The sequence below is a fragment of the Zophobas morio genome, unplaced genomic scaffold (assembly GCF_036711695.1).
Source record: "Zophobas morio isolate AGI-343-1 ecotype UQ-CSIRO unplaced genomic scaffold, CSIRO_AGI_Zmor_V1 ptg000021l, whole genome shotgun sequence".
NCBI lineage: Eukaryota > Metazoa > Arthropoda > Insecta > Coleoptera > Tenebrionidae > Zophobas > Zophobas morio.
The window spans coordinates 23,020,551-23,044,088 of record NW_026972126.1 but is presented as its reverse complement, the minus strand read 5'-3'; the positions used below and the strand labels follow the sequence as shown (position 1 = coordinate 23,044,088).

General features: G+C 33.5%; 2 protein-coding genes and 1 long non-coding RNA gene across 3 annotated transcripts; all 3 read right to left on the bottom strand.

Annotated features, from left to right (window-relative positions):
* Window positions 1-6,276: 6,276 nt before the first annotated feature.
* Window positions 6,277-7,421, bottom strand: LOC135132163 (zinc finger protein 142-like). Its single transcript, XM_064060146.1, has 2 exons — window positions 7,372-7,421; window positions 6,277-7,307 (listed from the first exon to the last, which is right to left on the bottom strand). Exon 2 carries the CDS (start codon window positions 7,276-7,278, stop codon window positions 6,286-6,288), a length of 993 nt encoding a protein of 330 aa, XP_063916216.1. The 5' UTR covers window positions 7,279-7,307; window positions 7,372-7,421; the 3' UTR covers window positions 6,277-6,285.
* Window positions 7,422-10,924: 3,503 nt separating this feature from the next.
* LOC135132320 (zinc finger Y-chromosomal protein-like) lies at window positions 10,925-12,072 on the bottom strand. Its single transcript, XM_064060378.1, has 2 exons — window positions 11,983-12,072; window positions 10,925-11,931 (listed from the first exon to the last, which is right to left on the bottom strand). Exon 2 carries the CDS (start codon window positions 11,845-11,847, stop codon window positions 11,086-11,088), a length of 762 nt encoding a protein of 253 aa, XP_063916448.1. The 5' UTR covers window positions 11,848-11,931; window positions 11,983-12,072; the 3' UTR covers window positions 10,925-11,085.
* A 3,617-nt stretch (window positions 12,073-15,689) lies between these two features.
* On the bottom strand, window positions 15,690-22,643 carry LOC135132687 (uncharacterized). Its single transcript, XR_010281079.1, has 4 exons — window positions 22,283-22,643; window positions 22,079-22,232; window positions 16,073-16,174; window positions 15,690-16,022 (listed from the first exon to the last, which is right to left on the bottom strand). It is a non-coding gene; the product is annotated as an uncharacterized LOC135132687 (long non-coding RNA).
* Window positions 22,644-23,538: the final 895 nt, after the last annotated feature.

Here is a 23,538-nt window from a genome sequence, read left to right as displayed (position 1 = left end):
TCCAGAATATAGTTCAACTTCTTCAACTGGTTGTCAACGACTCTTCTATACTTCAACTCCTGTCGTTGCTTCTTCTTGGCGTCATAGTTCAAAATTAACTCAGCTACTAGTGCTATTTTTTCTAGTTTCCAGTCAGGTACTACTTTAATCACTCGTCCGCTTTTTTGTTTGATAAAAATTTCGTCGGTACTACCACCCATGTAACACTTGAGCACCCGTTTCATCAAGTCCGTTTTGTCTTCGACGCTCACCAATTTCTTCAGGTCGTACCAAGCGATACAACGCATCACTTCTAACACTTGAGACGACAAAATCGAACAGTCGGCGTATCGGAACTCGTTTTCTTTGGGTGTGACGGTGCGTTTTTTAGAGGTGGTACCACCTTTCAACCTGGCGAGAGTTACTCTCAAGGACGTCTTGTAGTACCCTAACTCTTTAACTACAAAGGATTGAAGGTTTTTGAAGTCGCTTCGTGCCAGAATGATTAGTTGGGCTTGGTAGTACCGCAGGATGATAATACATATGTAGAGGGTGTAGAACAAAAGATTGAGTGACAAGTAAGAAGTGAAAAAAATGTTTCCCAAAATGGGATTCGGTTGAGTTAGGTCTTGAACGTCGAATCGTGCTAGTTGACGGGTACTTAAACGCATTAGAGAGACTAGGCTTTCGGAAATGTCTTGGAAGTCGTCGGAGTGAGTACCGAAGATCACGTACCCCGATAAACCAAAGGCGAGTACTACGACCATGTGACAGAACAACATGGCCATGAAGGGTTGACCACACAGAATGAGAGTCTTCTCCATAATGCGAAAAATAGTACCGAATCGACACAACTTCCACAGTCTTATCGTGGAAATAAAAACTAAGAGAGCAGCCACCAAAGTAAAAATTTTTTCAACGTATAGTAGATGGAAATAGTTGATGAATTCGTTCTTCTTTGCTGTTTCTAGTCTGTCTAAGAACTCTTTAACTAAACCAGCACGTTGGATGAACAACACGAAACACCCATAACTCATCCCGATTATTACTAAGTCCACCAAAATCCACCAGTCTCGAAGTACCAGAAGCCGTCCCTTCCAAAACCTCGCCACTAGTTTCAAACTAAAAATCACTACTACTAGTGCAAACGAGCTAAAAATCACTAACTGAGCAAGACTGTCTTCATCACGAACGAAAAGCAACTGAACCGTGTTTATATCAACTTCAAGTTTGATAAAACCGGTGGCACTAACCTCAAAGATTACCCTCACTGCGTTAAACAAGTTCGAGTTGACGTTGTAGGTTAAGAACTCGACTAAAACTAGAGCTGTAGCGTTGTCAAGCCATTTGTTCTCCCACAGGTAGTTCACTCTCACGTATGAGTTATAAACAGTACGACCCAACGTGGCCACGAAACCATCGCTCGAGTAGTACCCGAATTTACCCACCACCACGTTAAAACCGACACCTTCCACTTCAGTATAGTTCCAAACGTGTGAATGCTGCGATAGCTCGTTGAACTCCCGTCGGAAACGTTCACGACTCTCGTCGGCAAACCAAAATTCGGTACGACAGTGGGTGAAGTTCATGAAAGACAACTGAGGTGGTACTTGACAAGAGGGAGTTTGGACTCGTTGTTGACGAAGTCTTGCAACTCCCAGAAACTTGCTATTGAAGTCTGCCATAGTTCCCGGTTCTTTGACGATGTACTTGGAGTACCACTGGGTGATGTGGAGGGTGGGTATTAAGGTGAAGTTGACGTAGTTGTAGACGCTGGAAGTTTGTGTTAGAGAGTGACGAGGGGTGAAGTTTGACGTACTCGTCGAGGGAGTGGATGGGCTGCTGGGGGTGGATTAGAGCATCCATTGCGTTATGGCTGGTCACGTCCATGGGGTTCTTGTGGGCGAAAATCGCCAAGTAGAGAAGTGTGACGTAACAAGTGAACATTATTGTGTCTTCTAGAAGAGCCAAAATCCTGTATCGGGTTTCTACGTGAAGCTTTTTTTCCTAGAAGTGTGAATTAGTACGACTTTGAAATTAAAATGGTGCCGTACTTGTATGTCTTCACGTGTCATCGGTCGATATAAACCTTCAAAGTAAGGTCTTAAGAGTTGTTTACCGAATTTTCTAAACAGGTACATTCTTTGGTCTCCAACGGCTTTAACAACTTTCGTTAGATGATCCATCCAGTTGGTACTTTTCGGCGACTTCTGGTACAAACTCCAAACCAACGAGTATATATTTCTCAGTACCACAAAATAAACCAGAAGGGCAGTCACGACCGACCAAAACCACAACCATCCCATGACGATGGGTAACCACCACCCGAGAACCACAAGTACCGCCGTACTTCCACAAATATTGACAATCAGCAACAACCGAGACACCATAGAGTTTTTTCTACGCTTCAATGTGTCAAAGAATGTGTCTATAAGTGTCTAAGTCTTACCTAAAAAGCAGACGCAATCCTACATGTATAACAAAAGTGAAAGCACCACTTCCAATTCCAAAGAAAACGATTTCTGGATACAGTTTCAAAGTTTCAAAGGTGGCAAAACCGTCACTCAAGACTAGCCGCGGCAACCCCCACAACACCAAACAAAACACAAAAATCATCACACAAACAGACAACCCGAACGTGATTTTCTCCAAAAAACTTAGCTCGTCTTGACGATCCCTGAAACTAGTACTCATTTCAAAATTGATATCTGTAATGACTTACCTTGTTGAAAAATTTCTCAACACTTTTTCAAACCGGGTTTTCTTTTCGTCGCTCGACACTTGTATCCTGACATAAATTTCGCCCTTTGGGGGTAAATCAAGCCACCGATTCACCCGAAAGTACCACCTTTGGTGGTCCTGCAAGTCGTAGACGACAACATTGGCACAGAACCACCGTGGGTGTCGACCGGAATGGTCTGACCATAAAGCGATTTCGGCTAGATTTCCCAGATGGGACGAAGTTAGTACCACGAAGTAGTCTTCGTTTCCGCGTTGGAAGATGCGTTTTTGGGGGTCGGGGTAGTTTAGGACGTGGGGTTGACTTTTGTGTTTGTGGCCGAAGAGTCGTAGACAAATATTGGAGGAAGTTCCGGATGAGAGTTTCCACCCGGTTCGTATTAGGACGAAATAGGCGTACCGGGAGGATCTTGAGATGTCTGACGGGATGTAGACGTTGATGGTTTTTCGGTGGTTGTGTCTGATGACTAGGGGTAATAGGAGACAGTAAAGTGTGAAGAGGGTGGTCACACAGATGAAAATTATGGGGGATGAAAGTAGTACCATTTGGAAATCGGGTTCTGTGGTGACTTGATCGAGTTTGATAGGGTTGTTGTAGATCACGCCTGCCAGAATTGATAAGTGGTTGCAGATGCATTCGATTTGGTCTCGATTTGAGTTAGCACTAGCCTAAAATAGTACCATTAGTGGTTGAAAAGTCAGACAGAACAGTACTTTGCAAGCAAACTCCCAAGTTATTTTGTCAGCGTTCCAGGAATAACAGGACTTGGTGTGGACACTAATTTGATAACTTTTCTAGAAATACATGTTCAGATTTGTTTTAAATCGATTATCAAATATCACCTTTGATAAAACCGAAACGTAGTGCCATCCGTCATAGTCGTGGTTATGTTCTTCATAAAATTGATCGTCGTCATTAACAGTTAGTCCTTTACTTTGAACAACCGTTTCTTCTGGTTTATCAAAATCTGTTATCAAAATCGTACAACCATCACACTGAAATCTGACGAAAAACGATTCGCCTTTTTTCACATCGACTTTCACCACTGACATTTTGCCCCCTTCAAAGTCACGAATCGCGAGATCTTGCTGGTGTTTAAAATCCAGAAGGACACGAAATGGTTTATCAAACTTTGTTAATTCTTCTTGGTTCCTGCGCAGCTGCACCAAAACCACGTTTGTATAAACTATCATTCCTGAAGGATTCCACCAAAACGGGTCCCTCTCCCAACAACAAACCATCACTTCGATCCCATCCATGACTTTGGTTAAATCAGAAGAAGCCCAGAAGGATGCCCCCTTGATGGTAACTGGTGTAGCGACAAGCTCCTCCCCAGTCAGTTTTGTAACCTGAACACTAACATTTTCACCGCCACTCACCACCGTGTCTTCACCTTCGACCACCGTCAACGCGATCATTTTCAACGTCGTCTGACAAATGTCAACATAGTTGATTGACGCTTCTTCGTACTTCTTCGCTTTTTCAGCAGATGTGTCATCTGCGTCGTAATTGTGGTACTCTTCGTCAATCACGGGAAGACTAACCAAAGGAAAGGGTGTCGTTATTTCAAACGCTAAAGTCCTTTTTTCTAAATTTTTGAAATTGGCTTTGGTGTCAGTCGCTCCACAGTTCATCAAAATCCTCGTGTTCTTTTTGATTTCGGACGCCATTTTTTTGGCGTAGTGTTTATTGTGGAGGTGCTTAAAGTCCACGCTTGCCCCTGTTTTGCACGCTTTGGTGGCTGCGGCACCTTGATACGGGTCAGAAGGGGCTGCAGGGTCGTACACCAGTCGGGACACCAAGGAATAGATTTGTTGGGCTTCGGTTTGTTTGGTTATTGGGGTTTCCACGAACGTCTTAAGAATCCCTTTTTTAAACTCTTTGTGTTCGTCGCTTGGTGTAAGTTCTTCGACCACACCACTGGCGATTTGGATGGCTTCTTCGATGGATTTCTGACGAACTAAATCGTCAACCTTGTGTATCCATTTCTGGATTTCGTCGTTTTCGTCGACACCTGGCGGTATGGCGGACGAAACCTAAAACAACAATCGAGACACTTCTAGAGAACTTACTTACGTCAGTTGTAAGCTTGTAGGTGTCAAAGTTAAAATCTTCGTCTTCGATCTTGACGAAAACATCTACGTCGACGGGTAGGTGGAACTTCAAGTCTTCGATTTTGTGACTTTTGGTTAATAGGATAGTTTGTCCGTTTTTGCTGGTGGACACTTCAAAAGTGGTACCCTGTCCGACGTACTCACAACTAACTGTGAAAAGAGTGTCAATGGCCACTCCCGACGATGGGTGGATTAAACAAGAGTCGATTTTAATCGAAGCGTGGACTTGTAAATCTTGTGCTGCTGTAACGTTGCTACCTACTAAATTCACGCTCACCCTGTAGGTAGTACCGGGTTGAAAAACCCCTTCTTTGACTATAAACTTGTCGGTGTTGCGTCCAAACTGTGTAGATTTGTCGTAGTTAATGTCAAAGTCGACACTCCACTCGTACGAAGTACTATTAATACCTTGACAATTTTCCAAACACTGAACTTTGAGGTACGTCAAGTGTTGACTTTGTGTTTTCGGTGGACAATTCTTCTCACACGTGATTGTTATTTTGGGTACTAAACTCTTGACGCGCACCGTTTGGTCCACACTTTCTTTCCAGTCACTCATTTCTTGGAGTTTGATTTTCAAAGTGAATACGTAAACGTGGCCTTCGATGGCATACTTCGCGGGTACTTTTAAAGTGTTACCTTTGTATTCCCGGCGACAGAAATCTTTGACGCTCCCTTCTACAAGCTCGCAGCTCCATTTATACTCCAGTCGTCCCGTTTCGTTCGGGATTCTGTCAATATCTATGGACTTAGTACCGTCCATGACGAAATCGTGGCCTTCGTCAACGCTGCGTTCAGTACCGCCTTTTATAACAGCCAACATTCCAGCTTTTTTCATTTCCAAGAAGCACTACAAAGATGTCGTAATTTGGAAGGAGTGGGAGTTTTGGTACTACTTTGGTTGTGATGGTTTTGGTATTGCCGTTGTCCCGAATTGTCGCCTCGACTGTGAAACTGTAAGTACCAGGCTGCAGAGAGTTAGGTGGTACGAAGTACACGTTTTCTTTGAGTTCTACGATTTGAGATCCTCGCGTCCATTGATAGATTACTTCTGTGTGTGAACAGTCGGATTCGTAGTGTGCTGTTAACGCTAAGTTATAATTCTGTGCGTACAAATCGGGATTGTCAGGGTCATCAGAGCTGGAATATTGTCACGACAATTAACAAACCAAATATAACTTACCAGTTTTCGATATAGAAGTCTTCTGTGCAGTCTTGGGTTTGAGACTCTAGAGGTGGTACCGAAACGACGAAAATGATCAAAATAAGGAGTGACATATCACTAATAAAATGACAACGTGACGTTTTACTTCCAGGTTTATCAAAACCCAAGTTGTGTCTATTGTAGGTGGTACCACTTTGTCAAAGCGAAGTAAGTTGCGTTTAAATAACTTTAGACTATTTTTTTATAATTTATTTCAAAAGTCAATTAAGTAAGGCAACATAAGGTACTCAGTTCCCGTCAGTCAAAACCACGTGCCTCCCCGCCACGTGACTCAGCAAAGCCGACCTCGTCTTCGCCCTATACTCGCACTTCCCACATTCAAACCACTGAATCTCCTCCGCCGCCGTATGCCTATACAGTACGTGCTTCCTCAGCCCGTCGGCCTTCTTCGCCCGATAACTACACTTCTCACACTCAAACCACTCAACCTCTTCGTCCGTCCTATGCCTCAGCATGTGCCTCACCAAATGGAACTTCCTCTTCGCCCTATACTCACACCGCGCACACTCGAACCACCGAATGTTCTCCTCTGATTCGTGCTTCGCGATCACGTGGTTCCGCAAAACGTGCCTCAGCTTCGACTTGTACTCGCAGAACTCGCACTGGAACCACTCGACGTGAGGCAAGTGCTTCAAAGTCACGTGCTTCTTCAAGACGTGCTTCATTTTGGACCTGTAGGGGCAACTGGGGCACGTGAACCACTCGACTTCGTCTGGGGGGGCGTGCTCGGAGCGCAGGTGGGCGGTGAGGCGAAACTTGACTTTGGTTTTGTAGTCGCAGTGGGGGCAGTGGAAGCCGTAGTCGGGGGTGTGCTTGCGGAGGAGGTGTCGGTTGATGACGTATTGTTCGGTGGATTTGTAGGGGCAGTGGGGGCAGTGCCGCCACTGGGTGGTGTATTGGGGGTGGTTTTTGGAGATGTGGATTCGGAGGCGGCTGGCGCGTTTGCCGTAGTAGGGGCAGTGGTCGCACTGGAATATTTTTAGGGGTTTGGGTTTTTTGGGGGTGGTGCAAGTGAGGCGGTGTTTGAGGTAGAGGAGGCGAGAAGAGGTGGGATAGTTGCACTTTTGGCACTTCAAAATGGCGGGCGTTGAGTGAAAATGGCGGAGGAAGTTTACGAGGAGGTTGGTTTGGAAGTTGCAGTGGCATTTATAGGGGTTTAGGTAGCTGGAGCAGCGAGGTGGTTTTGTTTCAGTAGGGATTTTATTTGGAAGACTTTGCATCGTTGGCACTTGTGTTTGTGGTTGGTGGTCTAAAAATGACGTTGTTGTGTTATTTTTCGGGTTAAAAGGAGTATCAATGATTTAAATACCTACAAAGAACGACTTTTATGTACACAGAATGTTGATAAACATGGAACTGGTGTAGAACCTTGGGAGGGATTATGACTGAAGGATTCCGGAGTGCGTTCACTAATATTTTGTTATGTTATGTTGGTATTTAAAATTATACGCACCACACGACATTAGTAGTTTGTTCACACTTAAAAATAAATTAACTTAAGTCGCAACTTTGTTAAGATTTATAATTTAAGTTTGACCTTGGCTCATTTCTCTACTTTGCTGTGTTTCTGAACGTGCCACGGTGACAACCACGTGTGAAACAAACAGCTGATTTAATAAAAACAACATGACATAACCTCACTTTCTCACTACCAATTTCAAAATTCAACTCATTAATGAAAATAGCAAAAGTTTTTAAAATAATACACAACTACTGGAAAAATATTCAGGCTTTTGTATAGTGATTTTATATTTAAGTAAATATTACTAAATCTGTATATGCAACCAGTTATACATGCATTTGTTTACTTTAAAAGCTTTAAAGCTTAAAAAGGAAGGAAACTGTCAATAGATTTGACATGAAATATAATTCATAACGATAAACTAGATTCGTTTTATTGTACCTGAGGTGAGAGGTATTATAGAAATAATTTGGACCAATTTATTTTGTTAACTTTATATTTATTGTCAGAATAACTCACAACTTAGACATTAGAAACTGAGACAATTTTATTTAAACGGAAACTTTGAAAAATTGAACAATTAAAAATCGAGAATTTGGAAAATTGAAAAACTGAAAAAACGAATGACTGCAAAACTGAAGAAACTGAAAATTGAAAAATTCTCAGCTTGAAAAATAGAAAAAACGAAAAATATAAAAATTGAGAAGCCGAAAAATTAAAAAAATTGCTAAATTGAAGAATCAAGAACCGAAAAATCGCAAAATTGTATTATACAATAAAATAACACTGACAAATATAAAATTTTAAAACTGAAAAATAAAAAAAAAGAATTGAAAAAACAAAAATTCACAAATTAAAAAGCGAGAAATCAAAACATCAAAAAATCGTCACATTATAAGATTAAAAATTCGAAAATCTGCAAAATTATAAAACTGAAAAATTGAAAAATTAAAACTGAACAATCTAAAACTTTAAAAATCGAAAAATTATAAAATATAATATGAATAAATGAAAAACTGAAAAAGTCGAAAAATCGAAAAACTAAAAGTCGAGAAACTGAAAAATCCAAAAATTAGACATTGGAAACTCAAAAAATTACAGGTCAAAAAACCGTAAAATCTAAACATTTCAAAGTAATCGAATAACTAAAAAAATCGAAATACAGAATAATTGGGAAAAGTCAGTAAACGGAAAAATTAAAAAATGAGAACTTGTATAATATTGTATAATAATTAAAAACTCAAAAAACTGAGAAATCGATAAATTGAAAAAAGCACCGAAGCTGAAAAATAGGTCAACTAAAAAAGACAAAAATAAGAAACGAAAAATAGGTCAACTGAAAAAGACCAAAATAAAAAACGAAAAATTAAAAAATTAAAAGTCGAGCAAATAACTTGTTGTGAAATTAAAAACTATTTTAAAAAAATGTGAAAAAATACATATGCAAACCTTGAAAAATCGAAAAATTAAAAATCCAAAAACTGAAAAATCCAAAAAATAAAAAAGACAAATTAAAAAACAAAAAATTGTACTGAAATATAGAAACGCTGAAAAATTCGACGTCGAAAAATTTAAAAATTAAAAACTGAGACGTCGAAAAATTAAAAATCGAGAAATTCGAAATTAAGAATCGAGAACTATAATTAGAAATGGAAAAATTATTGTGAAATTTAAAAAAAATGAAAATTGTAAAAATTTCATGTCAAAAAATTGGAGAAATCAAAAATTGAAAAATCGAAATACTGTGAAACTGAAAAATTAACAAATCCAAAAATTAAAAATTGAGTAATCGAAAAAATGAAAAACTGAAATTGAATAAATGAAAAATTGAAAAATTGCAAATCGGAAAACTGAAGAAACGAAAAATTGAAAATTTCCAAAGTTCAAAAATAAGCAAACTCGAAAAATTGCCAACCAAATCGAAAAGTATCAAAATAAAAATCGAAAAACTAAAAATCTAAAAACTGTAAAACTGAAAAATTAAATTTGAAAATCAAAAATTGAAGAATCGAAAAATTAAAAAAAAACATTGTAGAATTGGAAAATTGTAACTCGAGAAATTTAAAAAAATGGAAACTGAAAAGCCAAAAAATTGAGAAATCGAAAAATTAAAAAAAACTCCGACTCTGAAAAATGGGATAACTAAAACATCAAAAATTTAAAATTTGAAAAATTTAAAAAAATCAAAAAACTGAGAAATCGAAAAATTAAAAATCGGGAAATTGAAAATTAAGATTCGAGAAACTAAAAATTAGAAATGGAGAAATGATTGTGAAATTAAAAAAATGAAAATTGTAAAAATTTCATGTCAAAAAATTGTAGAAATCAAAAACTGAAAAATCGAAATAGGTACTGTGAAACTGAAAAATTAAAAAATCCAAAAATTAGAAATTGAATAATCGAAAAAATGAAAAATTGGAAATCGGAAAACCCAAAAATCGAAAAATTGAAAATTTCCAAAGTCAAAAATAAACAAACCCGAAAAATTGCCAGTCAAATCTAAAAACTAAAAATCTAAAAACTGTAAAACCGAAAAATTTAAACTTGAAAATCAAAAATTGAACACCCGAAAAATTAAAAAAAAAATTGTAGATTTGAAAATCTGGAACTTGAGAAATTAAAAAAAATGAAAATTGTGAAAACTTCATGTCAAAAAATTGAAGAAATTAAAAATTGAAAAACCGAAATATTGTGAAAATGAAAAATTAAAAACTCTAAAAACTCGAAAAAATAAAAATTGGAAAAATTGCAGAACTGAAAAATTGCAAACAGAGAAATTGAATAAACGAAAAATTGTAAAATTGAAAAATTGCGAGATCGTAAAACCGAAAAACTCAAAAATTAAAATTTGAAAAATCAAAAATTTTAAAATCATAAAATTGTGAAATCGAAAAATTTAAAAAAACACCGAAGCTGAACTGAAAAATCAAAAATTGAAAAATCAGAATATTAAAAAAGCAAAAAAAATCTAGGAACTGAAAAAGTCAAACATGAGAACGAAAAATTGTAATACTGAAACATCGATACACTGATAAATTCAAAATCGAAAAATTGTAAAATTCAAAATCGAAAAACTGAAAATCTAGAGAATGAAAAAGACAAATTACAAAACAAAAAATTGTAGTACTGAAATATCGAAACGCTGAAAAGTCGAAAAATTAAAAATCGGGAAATAGAAAATTAAGATTCGAGAAACTAAAAATTAGAAATGGAGAAATGATTGTGAAATTAAAACAAATGAAAATTGTAAATATTGAAAAGTTGCACATCGTTTGAAAACCCAAGAATCGAAAAATTGAAATTACGGATGCGGAAATTAATGTATGACTTGTTCTCTTGTACAAGTGGTGTACTGCAAGGTTCTGTCTTAGGTCCTTTATTACTTCCGATGTTTATTAAAGACATTGTTTCTCTCTAAATTGTTTATTGTACGCTCTTTTATTGTATTATAAATGAAAATCGTCTAAATATAATCGAAACGAAAAAATCAGTCTGTTCTACGTAACAAAGCATAAATAAAGCTTTCAAGAAAAGTTCAGTTTTCGTCACTCATATCACTTTACCCCTATTTTTGTCTAATTTGGTGACTCCCCATGTGCCTCACCAAATTCCCCTTCCGCTTCGCCCTATATCCGCACTCCCCACTCCCAAACCGCCTCGGCCTCTTGTGCCTCAACACCATGTGCCTCCTCAGCGCCTGCTTGACCTTGCACTTGAACGCGCAATTCGCACACTGAAACCACTGCACCGCCCCCGGGGGCGGGTGCTGGTTGAGCACGTGCGTCTTCAGGTGATACTTCAACTTGGACTTGTAGTCGCACTGGTCACAGTGAAACCCGTACTCCGAGCTGTGCTTGCACAGCACGTGCTTCTGAATGCGGTCCTTCTGCGTGGTCCTGTAAGAACACTGCTCACATTGCAGCCACTTGTCGCCGTCTTGGGGGTGCATGCAGCACACGTGCGTGCGCAGGTGGTCCTGGCGTTTGGCGCGGTAGACGCACAGTTCACATTGCAACCACTGGATTTGCCTGGCGGGGGTGTGTTTGGCGACGACGTGACGCTGGAGGGTTTGTTTGACGGTGGTTTTGTAGAAGCAGTGCTCACACTCGAACCAGAGTTTGGTTTTCTTTTTCTTGCAGTGGGTTTTATGGTGGAGGAAAATGAGGGAGGAGTGGCTGAAGGAGTTGCAGTTTTTGCAGTAGAAGATTCGGTGAGGGGGCGAGGAGTGGCTGAGGAGGTTGACGAGGAGGGTGGTTTGGAAGGCGCAGGGGCACTTGTAGGGTTCGAGGGGGGCGGCGCAGGTGGGTTTGGGGGTGGTGCTTTCCATTAGAGGGAGGAATCTGCTTTCGCAGGTGTGGAAGGTTAAGAAAGGTTGAGTGGTTTGGGGAGGGGGGGGTTGGGTTCATTGTGGCTGGAAATGAGATTCTGAGGGGTTGTTTGTGGCGAATAATCGAGTACTTACAGAAAAAGTTGGGTTTTTGGTGGTACTTGTCACTTTAGTTCTTGAAGTGGTGGGTACTGCTAAAGCAACAAGTATTAATAAGTAGGTCATGGATCATGTGTTGGGTACGTTCAGTAATATGTATGTTCATTATGACGTTTTAGGTTCAAACTGTGTGATAAACGTGATAATTAAAATCGTTATTAGTTAAAACATGTTTGTTAACCATTATAAGAATATAACCTCAATCTTATTTTATCTTACAATTACTCCTGTTAAGAAAAATCTTCAATGTGTGTATCAAAGTAAAATTATTAGTTTCATTTTGAATTTTGGCGCAAATTTCCTTTTAAACTTACCATTTGCTTAAGAAGTAGCTCTGAAAACAAAAAGTCATAGAACTGACACACAAAATAGTTGGGAAAAGAAAAAAAATCGAAAATAATGCTGAATAATGTGAAAAGAAGTCTACACATATTAAAACAAAAAGGCAAAATGTCAGCCCGCCCACCCGCGCACTTTTATTTGTAATGATTCTTTTTATTCGCTGTGAACCAAGGAGGCGGAGCTTAACTGCAAAATCGTTGTTTCTTTACAAACAATTAAAAACATGTTTTTGAGAATCGTGCTCTTCAAAGAATACTACGTACATTAAGAAAAAACAAACAAAATATAAACCCCGCCCACCCACCCCATCTCAATTGTGATGATTTTTTTATTCTTAGAAACTCAAAACACGTTTAGAATGGTACATTTTTTAAAGAAAATGTGGATTTTGCAATTAGGCTCCACCCCTAGGCCCGCCAACGAATGAAAACTGCATTAATATTTATACAGTTTATAAGACGATACTCAAAAACATATCTTAATTTCTTCTAGAAAAATAATAAGGATTTTGCAATTAAATTCCACTTCTTTGGCTCTTGACGATTAGAAAAAAATCATCACAATTGAGAGGGGCGAGTGGGCGGGGCTTATAATTTCCCTTTTTTCTTAATATCCGTAGTCGTCTTTCCAGAACAAGAAACTTAAAACATGCTTAAAGTGGTAAATTCTTCTAAAACAAATATGGATCTTGCAATTAAGCCCCACCCCTCGACCTGACAACGAATGAAAAATTCATAACAATTGAGAACTAAGATCGGAGCTTATATGGGTGTGGCCTAATCTTTAACTTTATTGTTTTCTTAATGTACAAGACATAGTATTCTTTGAACAACACGATATTCAAAAATTTGTTTTTAATTTCTTGTAGAAAAATAAGGATTTTGCAGTTAAGTTCCGCCTTTTTGACCAACGATGAATAAAAAAAATCATCACAATCGGGATGGGGTGGGTGGGCGGGGCTTATATTTTGCCTTTTTTTTTTCTTAATATACACAGCCATCTTTTCACAACAAGAAACTTAGAATATGGTTACGATGGTACATTTTTGCAAGGAAATATGAATTTTGTAATTATCGGGCGGAGCTTAATTGGAAAACCAATATTTCTTTATACATCTTTTCTACTTTAAAGATGTTTTAAGTTTCATTAAAAGAAGTTTATACATATTAAAACACAAAGGCAAAATGTATATCCGCCCACCCGCCCTATCTCAATAGTGATGATTTATTTACCGTGAACCAACGGGGCAGAGCTTAACTGAAAAATACTTATTTCCTTCCAAGAAATTAAAAACATGTTTTTGAGTATCGTGTTGTATAAAAATACTATGTAGATTAAGAGAAAAAGGCAAAATATAAACCCCGCCCACCCACCCCATCCCAATTGTGATGATTGAGTTTGACGAAATTAGTGAGAATAACGAAACCTCTGCAAGTGACTGTGATACCGTTACCAAAGTAGAATAGAAAAATACAAGTAGAATTAGACTATAAGGACATAATGACTGATGCTAATATTTTATCAAATAATGTACTAAATGAGACTACACAACCAAGTGATAATGATACCGTCTTAAAAGATACTGCAACTCCTGAAATTGTATTAAGTGAGAGTAGTGAGACGATAACAAAGGAAAGGACAGTTTTAGACAATATTGCAAAAACAAATAAGACAAACGATGAAGAAATTATGGATAATCAGTGTTGACATCTGACAAAGGGGTTTTTCTATCGTCAAGCTCTTTCAGCTAGTTCATACTTTACTTTTAATGTCTATGAAAATTGATAATTTTTATGCACTAGGTGCTGAGTTGAAACTCGGTATATGCAATAATGATAAAAATGTATTATTTTTATGATAATAGTCAAAATAGGTTCGACCTCCAAGTATTACTGCACACATACAACTTACTCATAATTCTGGGGCGGAGCCTAATTGCAAAATCGATATTTCCTTATACAAATTTTCCATTTGTCTACAGATATTACAACAAAAGGCAAAATGTAAGCCCACCCACCAGCCCGATCTCAATTGTGATGATTTTTTTTATTCGCCGTAAATCAAGGAGGCGGAGCTTAACTACAAAGTACTTATTTCTTTACAAGAAATTAACAACTTGTTTGTGAGTATCGTGTTTTTCAAACAATACTGTGTAGATTAAGGAATAATGGCAAAATATAAACCCCGCCCACCCGCCCCATCTCAATTGTGAAAAGAAGAAAAGAAGTTTACATATATTAAAACACAAAGGCAAAATGTACGAACATTAAGACTCAAAAAAAATCAGGAAAAAAGAACGAATGCCATCAGTGTTGACATTTGATAAATGGGTAGAAATAGGTGAAAGAAAAGAAAATTGAAAGGAAGAAGCTGTGAAACAAAAAGAAGAAAGAAGACGAAAAAAGGAGGAAAGAAAATAACTCATTGCTTCTCAGCAGACAGCAACAAAAAAAAAAGAAAATGATCAGAAAATTTCGAAAAAAGTAAGAAAGTTCCTAGAAGAAATGACTCAGAACAGATAGATGAAACAGAACAATACCTTACCATGAAGACAGTAGTGCCAAATGTCAATGGCAATATCTTTGACATATCCTAAATCTCGCTTAGATTTTATGTCAGTTTTTAAAAGTCCAAGTCAGTCCATTACAAGCAAGTATGCAACCAACTTAACATTAATTATCCTCTGTTCAGAGAAAAAAACGGAAAAAAGCGGGATCAACTGGAAATGGCCAGATAAAAAAGACGAATTATTCTACGCAATGGAAGAGATACGAAAAATAATTAATATGTCAAAAAAGAAAAATACCAAAGGCGCTCTTTCTGTTCCAGAAATAGAAAAATATATTGAATACATCTAATTTGTACTAGTTTTATACTAAAATTATTGTTTTTTATTTGTTTAAAAAATTGTATATGAATGTTTTCTTTCAATAAATAATTCAAATGTGTTTGTACAATTTTTTTCACATTGTACAGTGGTTATGTGGTATTTAAAATTGCTCTACTATGTTTCTGAACGTGTCACGGTGACAACCACGTGTGAAACAACAGCTGATTTTAATAAAAACAACGTGACATAACTTCACTTGCTCACTACCAATTTAAAAGTTCAACTCGTAATGAAAAAAGCAAAAGTTTTTCAAATAATTCTCAACTGCTGGAAAAATATTCAGGCTTTTGTATAGTTATACATGCCTTTGTTTATCTTTAAAAGCTTTAAAGCTTAAAAATCGAAGGAAACTATCAATATAAATGAAATGAGACATAACTAATAATGATAAACTAGATTTATTTTATTCTACCTCAGGTGAGAGGGAGGTATTATAGAAATAAGTTTAGACGAATTTATTAACTTTATATTTATTGTCAGAATAACTAACAACTTATTAGTCATTAGAAATTGCGGTCGATGTTTTCCGGTAGTTTTTTGGAAAACTCGTTGCACAAATGACCCTTACATATGCCGCACTTCATTCCCTTGTCCTTGTACGGTTGGCAGACACGGCTTACGCCATTATTACATTTGGCGAACTTTTTTTCGTCCGTTCCATAGAGGACGCACATTGGATCATCCTTTATGCACTCGACTTCTTTCATTTGGTCTTGGCTAGTGCAAGCACTGTTTTTGTCGTCATCGTTGCCACAGCTGTAGCACTTACCTTTTGCGCTCTCCCCTGAAAAATCAAACACATTTTGAAAACTTCAATTTGGAATTTTTACTTACCTTGAAGAGCTGCGCAAAAGACCAAAGCGGCAATCAGAAGAAGCTTCATTTCGACTGGAGAGAAATTCTTGCATGGCGTGTTATATAGGCGGCGTTATCAGGCTATTAAAAAAAAAGGAGTCAGGTGAGTACTGTTTGCATTTTTATGTGTTTTTCTTTTGCTAATAACAGCGTCAAGCTTTTTACCACTAGTTCATAGTTAAATATTCTTAATGAAGTGGTACTTTCTATGCACAAGGTACAGTGATAAGTTCCTCGGTGCATGCAATTATGATAAAAGTTTTTTTTTTTGCGATAATACTCAAAATTGGCTCGACCTCCAATTCTCAGTGCATACATTTAAATAAGTTACTCATAATAATAGTAACGAAATAGAATTTTGTAAAATTTTCCAAGAAAATAAATTTAAACATTTGCCGGTTGAACACTGACAAACTTAAAAAATTTTAAAACAAAAATCGAAAAATTAAAAAAAAAGGAATTGAAAAAACAAAAATTGTAAAATTGAAAAATTATTCAACATTCACAAATTAAAAACCGAGAAATCAAAACATCAAAAAATTGTCACATTATAAGATTAAAAAATCGAAAAAATGCAAAATTATGAAACTTTAAAGATCGAAAAATTATAAAATATAATATGAATAAATGAAAAACTGAAAAAGTCGAAAAAACGAAAAACTAAAAGTCGAGAAACTGAAAAATCCAAAAATTAAACACTGAATACTCAAAAAATTACAGGTCAAAAAAACGTAAAATCTAAACATTTCAAACTAATCGAATAACTAAAAAAATCGAGATACAGAATAATTAAGAAAAGTCAGTAAACGGAAAAATTAAAAAATGAGAACTTGTATAATATTGTATAATAATTAAAAACTCAAAAAACTGAGAAATCGATAAATTGAAAAAAGCACCGAAGCGGAAAAATAGGTCAACTAAAAAAGACAAAAATAAGAAACGAAAAATTGTAGAATCGAAAAATTGAAAAATTAAAAGTCGAGCAAATGAAAACTTGTTGTGAAATTAAAAAATATACCAAAAAAATGTGAAAAAATACATATGCAAACCTTGAAAAATCGAAAAATTAAAAATCCAAAAACTGAAAAATCTAGAAAATGAAAAAGACAAATTAAAAAACAAAAAATTGTTGTACTGAAATATCGAAAAATTGAAAAATTAAAAACAGGGACGTCGAAAAATTAAAAAACGAGAAATTGGAAATTAAAAATCGAAAACTAAAGTAAGAAATGGAAAAATTATTGTGAAATTTAAATAAAAAGAAAATTGTAAAAATTTCATATCAAAAAATTGGAGAAATCAAAAACTGAAAACTCGAAATACTGTGAAACTGAAAAATTAACAAATCCAAAAATTAAAAATGGAATAATCGAAAAAATGACTGAAAAATGGGATAATATAACATCAAAAATTGAAATTTGAAAAATTAAAAAACAAAAAATTCTATATGTAATTAAAAAATCCAAAAACTGAGAAATCGATAAATTGAAAAAAGCACCGAAGCTGAAAACTAGGTCAACTGAAAAATCAAAAATTGAAAAATCAGAATATTAAAAAACCAAAAAAAATGTAGGAATTGAAAAAGTCAAAAATGAGAAACGAAAAATTGTAGTACTGAAAATTCAAAATCGAAAAATTGAAAAAATAAAAATCGAAAAACTGAATAATAATTAGAAAATGAAAATGACAAATTACAAAACAAAAAATTGTAGTACTGAAATATGGAAGCGCTGAAAAATTCGAAGTCGAAAAATTAAAAATCGGAAAGTTGAAAATTAAGATTTGAGAAAGTAAAAATTAGAAATGGAGAAATTATTATGAAATTTAAAAAAATGAAAGTTGTAAACATTGAAAAATTGCAAATCGGAAAACCCAAGAATCGAAAAATTGAAAATTTCCGAAGTTCAAAAATAAACAAACTCGAAAAACTGCCAATCAAATCGAAAAGTTTCAAAACAAAAATCGAAAAACTAGAAATCTAAAAACTGTAAAAGTGAAAAATTAAAATTTAAAAATCAAAAATTGAACAATTGAGAAATTAAAAAAAAATGAGAACTGAAAACTTCATGTCAAAAAATTGAAGAAATTAAAAATTGAAAACCCGAAATATTGTAAAAATGAAAAATTAAAAACTCCAAAAATTCGAAAAAATGAAAATTAGAAAAATTGCAGAACTGAAAAATTGCAAATAGAGAAATCGAATAAACGAAAAATTGTAAAATCGAAAAATGGCGAGATTGTAAAACTGAAAAACTCAAAAATTAAAATTTGAAAAATCAAAAATTTAAAAATCAAAAAATTGAGAAATCGAAAAATTAAAAAAACACCGAAACTAAAAAATAGGATAACTAAAACAACAAAAATTGAAAATTTGAAAAATTAAAAACAAAAAATTGTATAATTAAAAAATAAAAAAACTAAGGAATCGATAAATTGAAAAAACCACCGAAGCTGAACTGAAAAATCAAAAACTGAAAAATCAGAATATTAAAAACGAAAAAAAAATCTAGAAATTGAAAAAGTCAAAAATGAGAAACCAAAAATTATAAAGTCGAAATATTGTAGTATCGAAACATCGATACACTGATAAATTCAAAATCAAAAAATTGAAAATTTCAAAATCGAAAAACTGAAAAATCTAGAAAATGAAAAAGACAAATTACAAACAAAAAATTGTAGTACTGAAATATCAAAACGCTGAAAAATTGGAAGTCGAAAAGTTAAAAATCGGGAAATTGAAAATTAAGATTCGAGAAACTAAAAATTAGAAATGAAGAAATGATTGTGAAATTTAAAAAAATGAAAATTGTAGATATTGAAAAGTTGCAAATCGTTTGAGAACCCAAGAATCGAAAAATTGAAAATTTCCAAAGTTCAAAAATAAACAAACTCGAAAAATTGCCAGTCAAATCGAAAAGTTTCAAAACAAAAATCGAAAAACTAGAAATCTAAAAACTGTAAAAGCGAAAAATTAAAATTTAAAAATCAAAAATTGAACAAATGAAAAATTAAAAAAAATTCAATTGTAGAATTGAAAATCTGTAACTTGAGAAATTAAAAAAAATATGAAAATTGTGAAAACTTCATGTCAAAAAATTGAAGAAATTAAAAATTAAAAAACCGAAATATTGTAAAATGAAAAATTAAAAACTCCAAAAACTCGAAAAATTGAAGAACTGAAAAATTGCAAATAGAGAAATTGAATAAACGAAAAATTGTAAAATTGAAAAATTGCGAGATCGTTAAACCGAAAAACTCAAAAATTAAAATTTGAAAAATCAAAAATTTTAAAATCAAAAAATTGAAAAATCGAAAAATTAAAAAAACCACCGAAGCTAAAAAATAGGATAACTAAAACAACAAAAATTGAAAATTTGAAAAATTAAAAAACAAAAAATTGTATAATTAAAAAATCAAAAAACTAAGAAATCGATAAATTGAAAAAACCACCGAAGCTGAACTGAAAAATCAGAATATTAAAAAACCAAAAAAAACCTAGGAATTGAAAAAGTCAAAAATGAGAAACGAAAAATTGGAAAGTCGAAATATTGTAGTACTGAAACATCGATACACTGATAAATTCAAAATCAAAAAATTATAAAATTCAAAATCGAAAAACTGAAAAATCTAGAAAATGAAAAAGACAAATTACAAAACAAAAAATTGTAGTATTGAAATATGGAAAAGCTGAAAAAATCGAAGTCGAAAAATTAAAAATCGGAAAGTTGAAAATTAAGATTTGAGAAAGTAAAAATTAGAAATGGGGAAATGATTATTAAATTTAAAAAAATGAAAATTGTAAATATTGAAAAATTGCAAATCGGAAAACCCAAGAATCGAAAAATTGAAAATTTCCGAAGTTCAAAAATAAACAAACTCGAAAAATTGCCAGTCAAATCGAAAAGTTTCAAAACAAAAATCGAAAAACTAGAAATCTAAAAACTGTAAAAGTGAAAAATTAAAATTTAAAAATCAAAAATTGAACAATTGAAAAATAAAAAAAAAAATCTGTTGTAGAATTGAAAATCTGTAACTTCAGAAATTAAAAAAAAATGAAAATTGTGAAAATTTCATGTCAAAAAATCAAAAAATTGAAAATTTGAAAAATTAAAAAACAAAAAATTGTATAATTAAAAAATCAAAAAACTAAGAAATTGATAAATTGAAAAAACCACCAAAGCTGAACTGAAAAATCAAAAATTGAAAAATCAGAATATTAAAAAACCAAAAAAAGATCTAAGAATTGAAAAAGTCAAAAATGAGAAACGAAAAATTGTAAAGTCGAAAAATTGTAATACTGAAACATCGATACACTGATAAATTACAAATCGAAAAATTGAAAAATTAAAAATTGTAGTACTGAAATATCGAAACGCTGAAAAGTTCGAAGTCGAAAAGTTAAAAATCAGGAAATTGAAAATTAAGATTCGAGAAACTAAAAATTAGAAATGAAGAAATGATTGTGAAATTAAAAAAAATGAAAATTGTAAATATTGAAAAGTTGCAAATCGTTTGAGAACCCAAGAATCGAAAAACTGAAAATTTCCAAAGTTCAAAAATAAACAAACTCGAAAAATTGCCAGTCAAATCGAAAAGTTTCAAAACAAAAATCGAAAAACTAGAAATCTCAAAACTGTAAAAGTGAAAAATTAAAATTTAAAAATAAAAAATTGAACAACTGAAAAATTAAAAAAAAATTCAATTGTAGAATTGAAAATCTGTAACTTGAGAAATTAAAAAAAAAAATGAAGATTGTGAAAACTTCATGTCAAAAAATCGAAGAAACTAAAAATTGAAAAACCGAAATATTGTGAAAATGAAAAATTAAAAACTCCAAAAACTCGAAAAAACGAAAAATTGTAAAATTGAAAAATTGCGAGATTGTAAAACTGAAAAACTCAAAAATTAAAATTTGAAAAATGAAAAATTTAAAAATCAAAAAATTGTTGATTTGAATAATTGTAACTCGAGAAATTAAATAAATGGAAATTGAAAAACCAAAAAATGGAGAAATCGAAAATTTTTAAAAAGCATCGAAGCTGAAAAATGGGGTAACTGAAACATCAAAAACTGAAAAATTGAAAAATTAAACAAAAAAAAACTGGAAATTGAAAGACAAAATAAGAAAGGAAAAATCGTAGTACTGAAGCATCGAAACACTGATAAATTCAAAATCGAAAAATTGAAAAATTAAAAATTGAGAAAACGAAAAATTAAAAATCGAGGAAAGAAAACTTGTTCTGAAATTAAAAAAATATACAAAAACTGTAAAAAAATACAAATTGAAAAGTTGAAAAATCGATAAGTGAAAGAATCTAGAAAATGAAAAAGATAAATCAAAAAACGAAAAATTGTTAACCGAAAAACTTAGGTACTGAAATATCAGAACACTCATAAAAAGTCGAAAAACTAAAAATTAAAAATGGAGAAATCATTGTTGTGAAATTAAAAAAAAAACGTAAAAACCACACATCAAAAAATTGATGATTGGTTAAGAGAGGTTGAGTGGACTACTGGAAAAATATTCAACAGATATTATTATTGTTAAGTTAGATTAAATGCGTGTATGCAACCAGTTATACACGCGTTTGTTTATCTTTAAAAGCTTTAAAGCTGAAAAACGGAAGGTAACTGTCAATAGAAATGAAATGAAACATAACTGATACTGATAAACTAGATTCATTTTAATGTACCTCAGGTGAGAGGGAGGTATTATAGAAATAATTTAGACTAGAGATGTACCGACTGTAGGTCTGGCCGACTAACCGACTAGCCGATTGTTCGGCCAGTAAAAACCGACTAGTCGGCCGACTGTTCGGCTTTGCTAAAACCGATTTATAAATGCGACAGACAGTGTGTTTTTTTTCTATTTCTCTGACTACCTTAAAAATTTGTTTTATTTTAATAAAAGGAATAACTAAAGTTCCTTTGTTTTCCAAAAAATGTGTTAAATTTGTTTGCAGACACCTTTTACGCCATTCTTACATTTGCCGAACCTTTTTTCGTCCGTTCCATAAGAGGACGCATGTTGCACCACCCTTGGTGCACTCAACTTCTTTCATTTGGTCTTGGCTGGTTCAACCACTGTTTTCGTCGTCATCGTTGCCACAGCTGTAGCACTTACCTTTTGCGCTCTCCGCTGAAAAATCAAACACATTTTGAAAACTTCAATTTGGAATTTTTGCTTACCTTGGAGAGCTGCGCAAAAGACCAAAGCGGCAATCAGAAGAAGCTTCATTTCGACTGGAAAGAAATTCTTGCATGGCGTGTTATATAGGCGGCGTTATCAGGTTATTAAAAAAAAAGGAGTCAGGTGAGTACTGTAATTGCATTTTTATCTGTTTTTACCACTAGTTCATAGTTAAATGTTTTTAATGAAGTGGTACTTTCTATGCACAAGGTGCAGTGTTAAGTTCCTCGGTGCATGCAATTATGATAAAAGTATATTTTTTTGCGATAATACTCAAAATTGGTTCGACCTCCAATTGTAACTGCGTACATATAAAGAAGTTATTCATAATAATAATAACGACGTAGAATTTTGCAAAATTTTCCAAGAAAATAAATTGTCGGTTTTTAATTTTTCACTTCCGCGATTCTTGATTTTTCAGCTTTTCAAAAAAAATAACAATTTTATTTAAACGGAAACTTTGAAAAATTGAACAATTAAAAATGGAGAATTTGGAAAATTGAAAAACTGAAAAAAGGAATGACTGCAAAACTGAAGAAACTGAAAACTGAAAAATTCTCAGCTTGAAAGATTGAAAAAAACGAAAAATATAGAAATTGAAAAATCGAAGAAATGAAAAACTGAAGTTCAAAAATAAATAAACCCGAAATATTGCCAGTCAAACCGAAAAGTTTCAAAATACAAAGCGAAAAACTAAAAATCTAAAAACTGTAAAACTGAAATAAAAATTTGAAAATCAAAATTGAAGAATCGAAAAATAAAAAAAAAAACATTGTAGAATTGGAAAATTGTAACTCGAGAGATTAAATAAATGGAAACTAAAAAGTCAAAAAATTGAGAAATCGATAAATTGAAAAAACCACCGAAGCTGAAACATAGGCCAACTGAAAAATCAAAAATTGAAAAATCAAGATATTAAAAAACCAAAAAAATCTAGGAATTGAAAAAGTCATAAATGAGAAACGAAAAATTGTAAAGTCGAAAAATTGTAGTACTGAAACATCGATACACTGATAAATTCAAAATCGAAAAATTGAAAAATTAAAAACCGGAAAACTGAAAAATCTACAAAATGAAAAAGACAAATTACAAAACAAAAAATTGTAGTACTGAAATATCGAAACGCTGAAAAATTCGAAGTCGAAAAATTAAAAATCGGGAAACTGAAAATTAAGATTCTTGAAACTAAAAATTAGAAATGGAGATATTTAAAAAAAAATGAAAATTGTAGATATTGAAAAGTTGCAAATCGGAA

What these genes read in the sequence shown, in the direction of transcription:
- LOC135132163 (XM_064060146.1), bottom strand. Translation starts at nt 7,278, where the DNA reads ATGCAAAGTCTTCCAAATAAAATCCCTACTGAAACAAAACCACCTCGC.
- LOC135132320 (XM_064060378.1), bottom strand. Translation starts at nt 11,847, where the DNA reads ATGGAAAGCACCACCCCCAAACCCACCTGCGCCGCCCCCCTCGAACCC.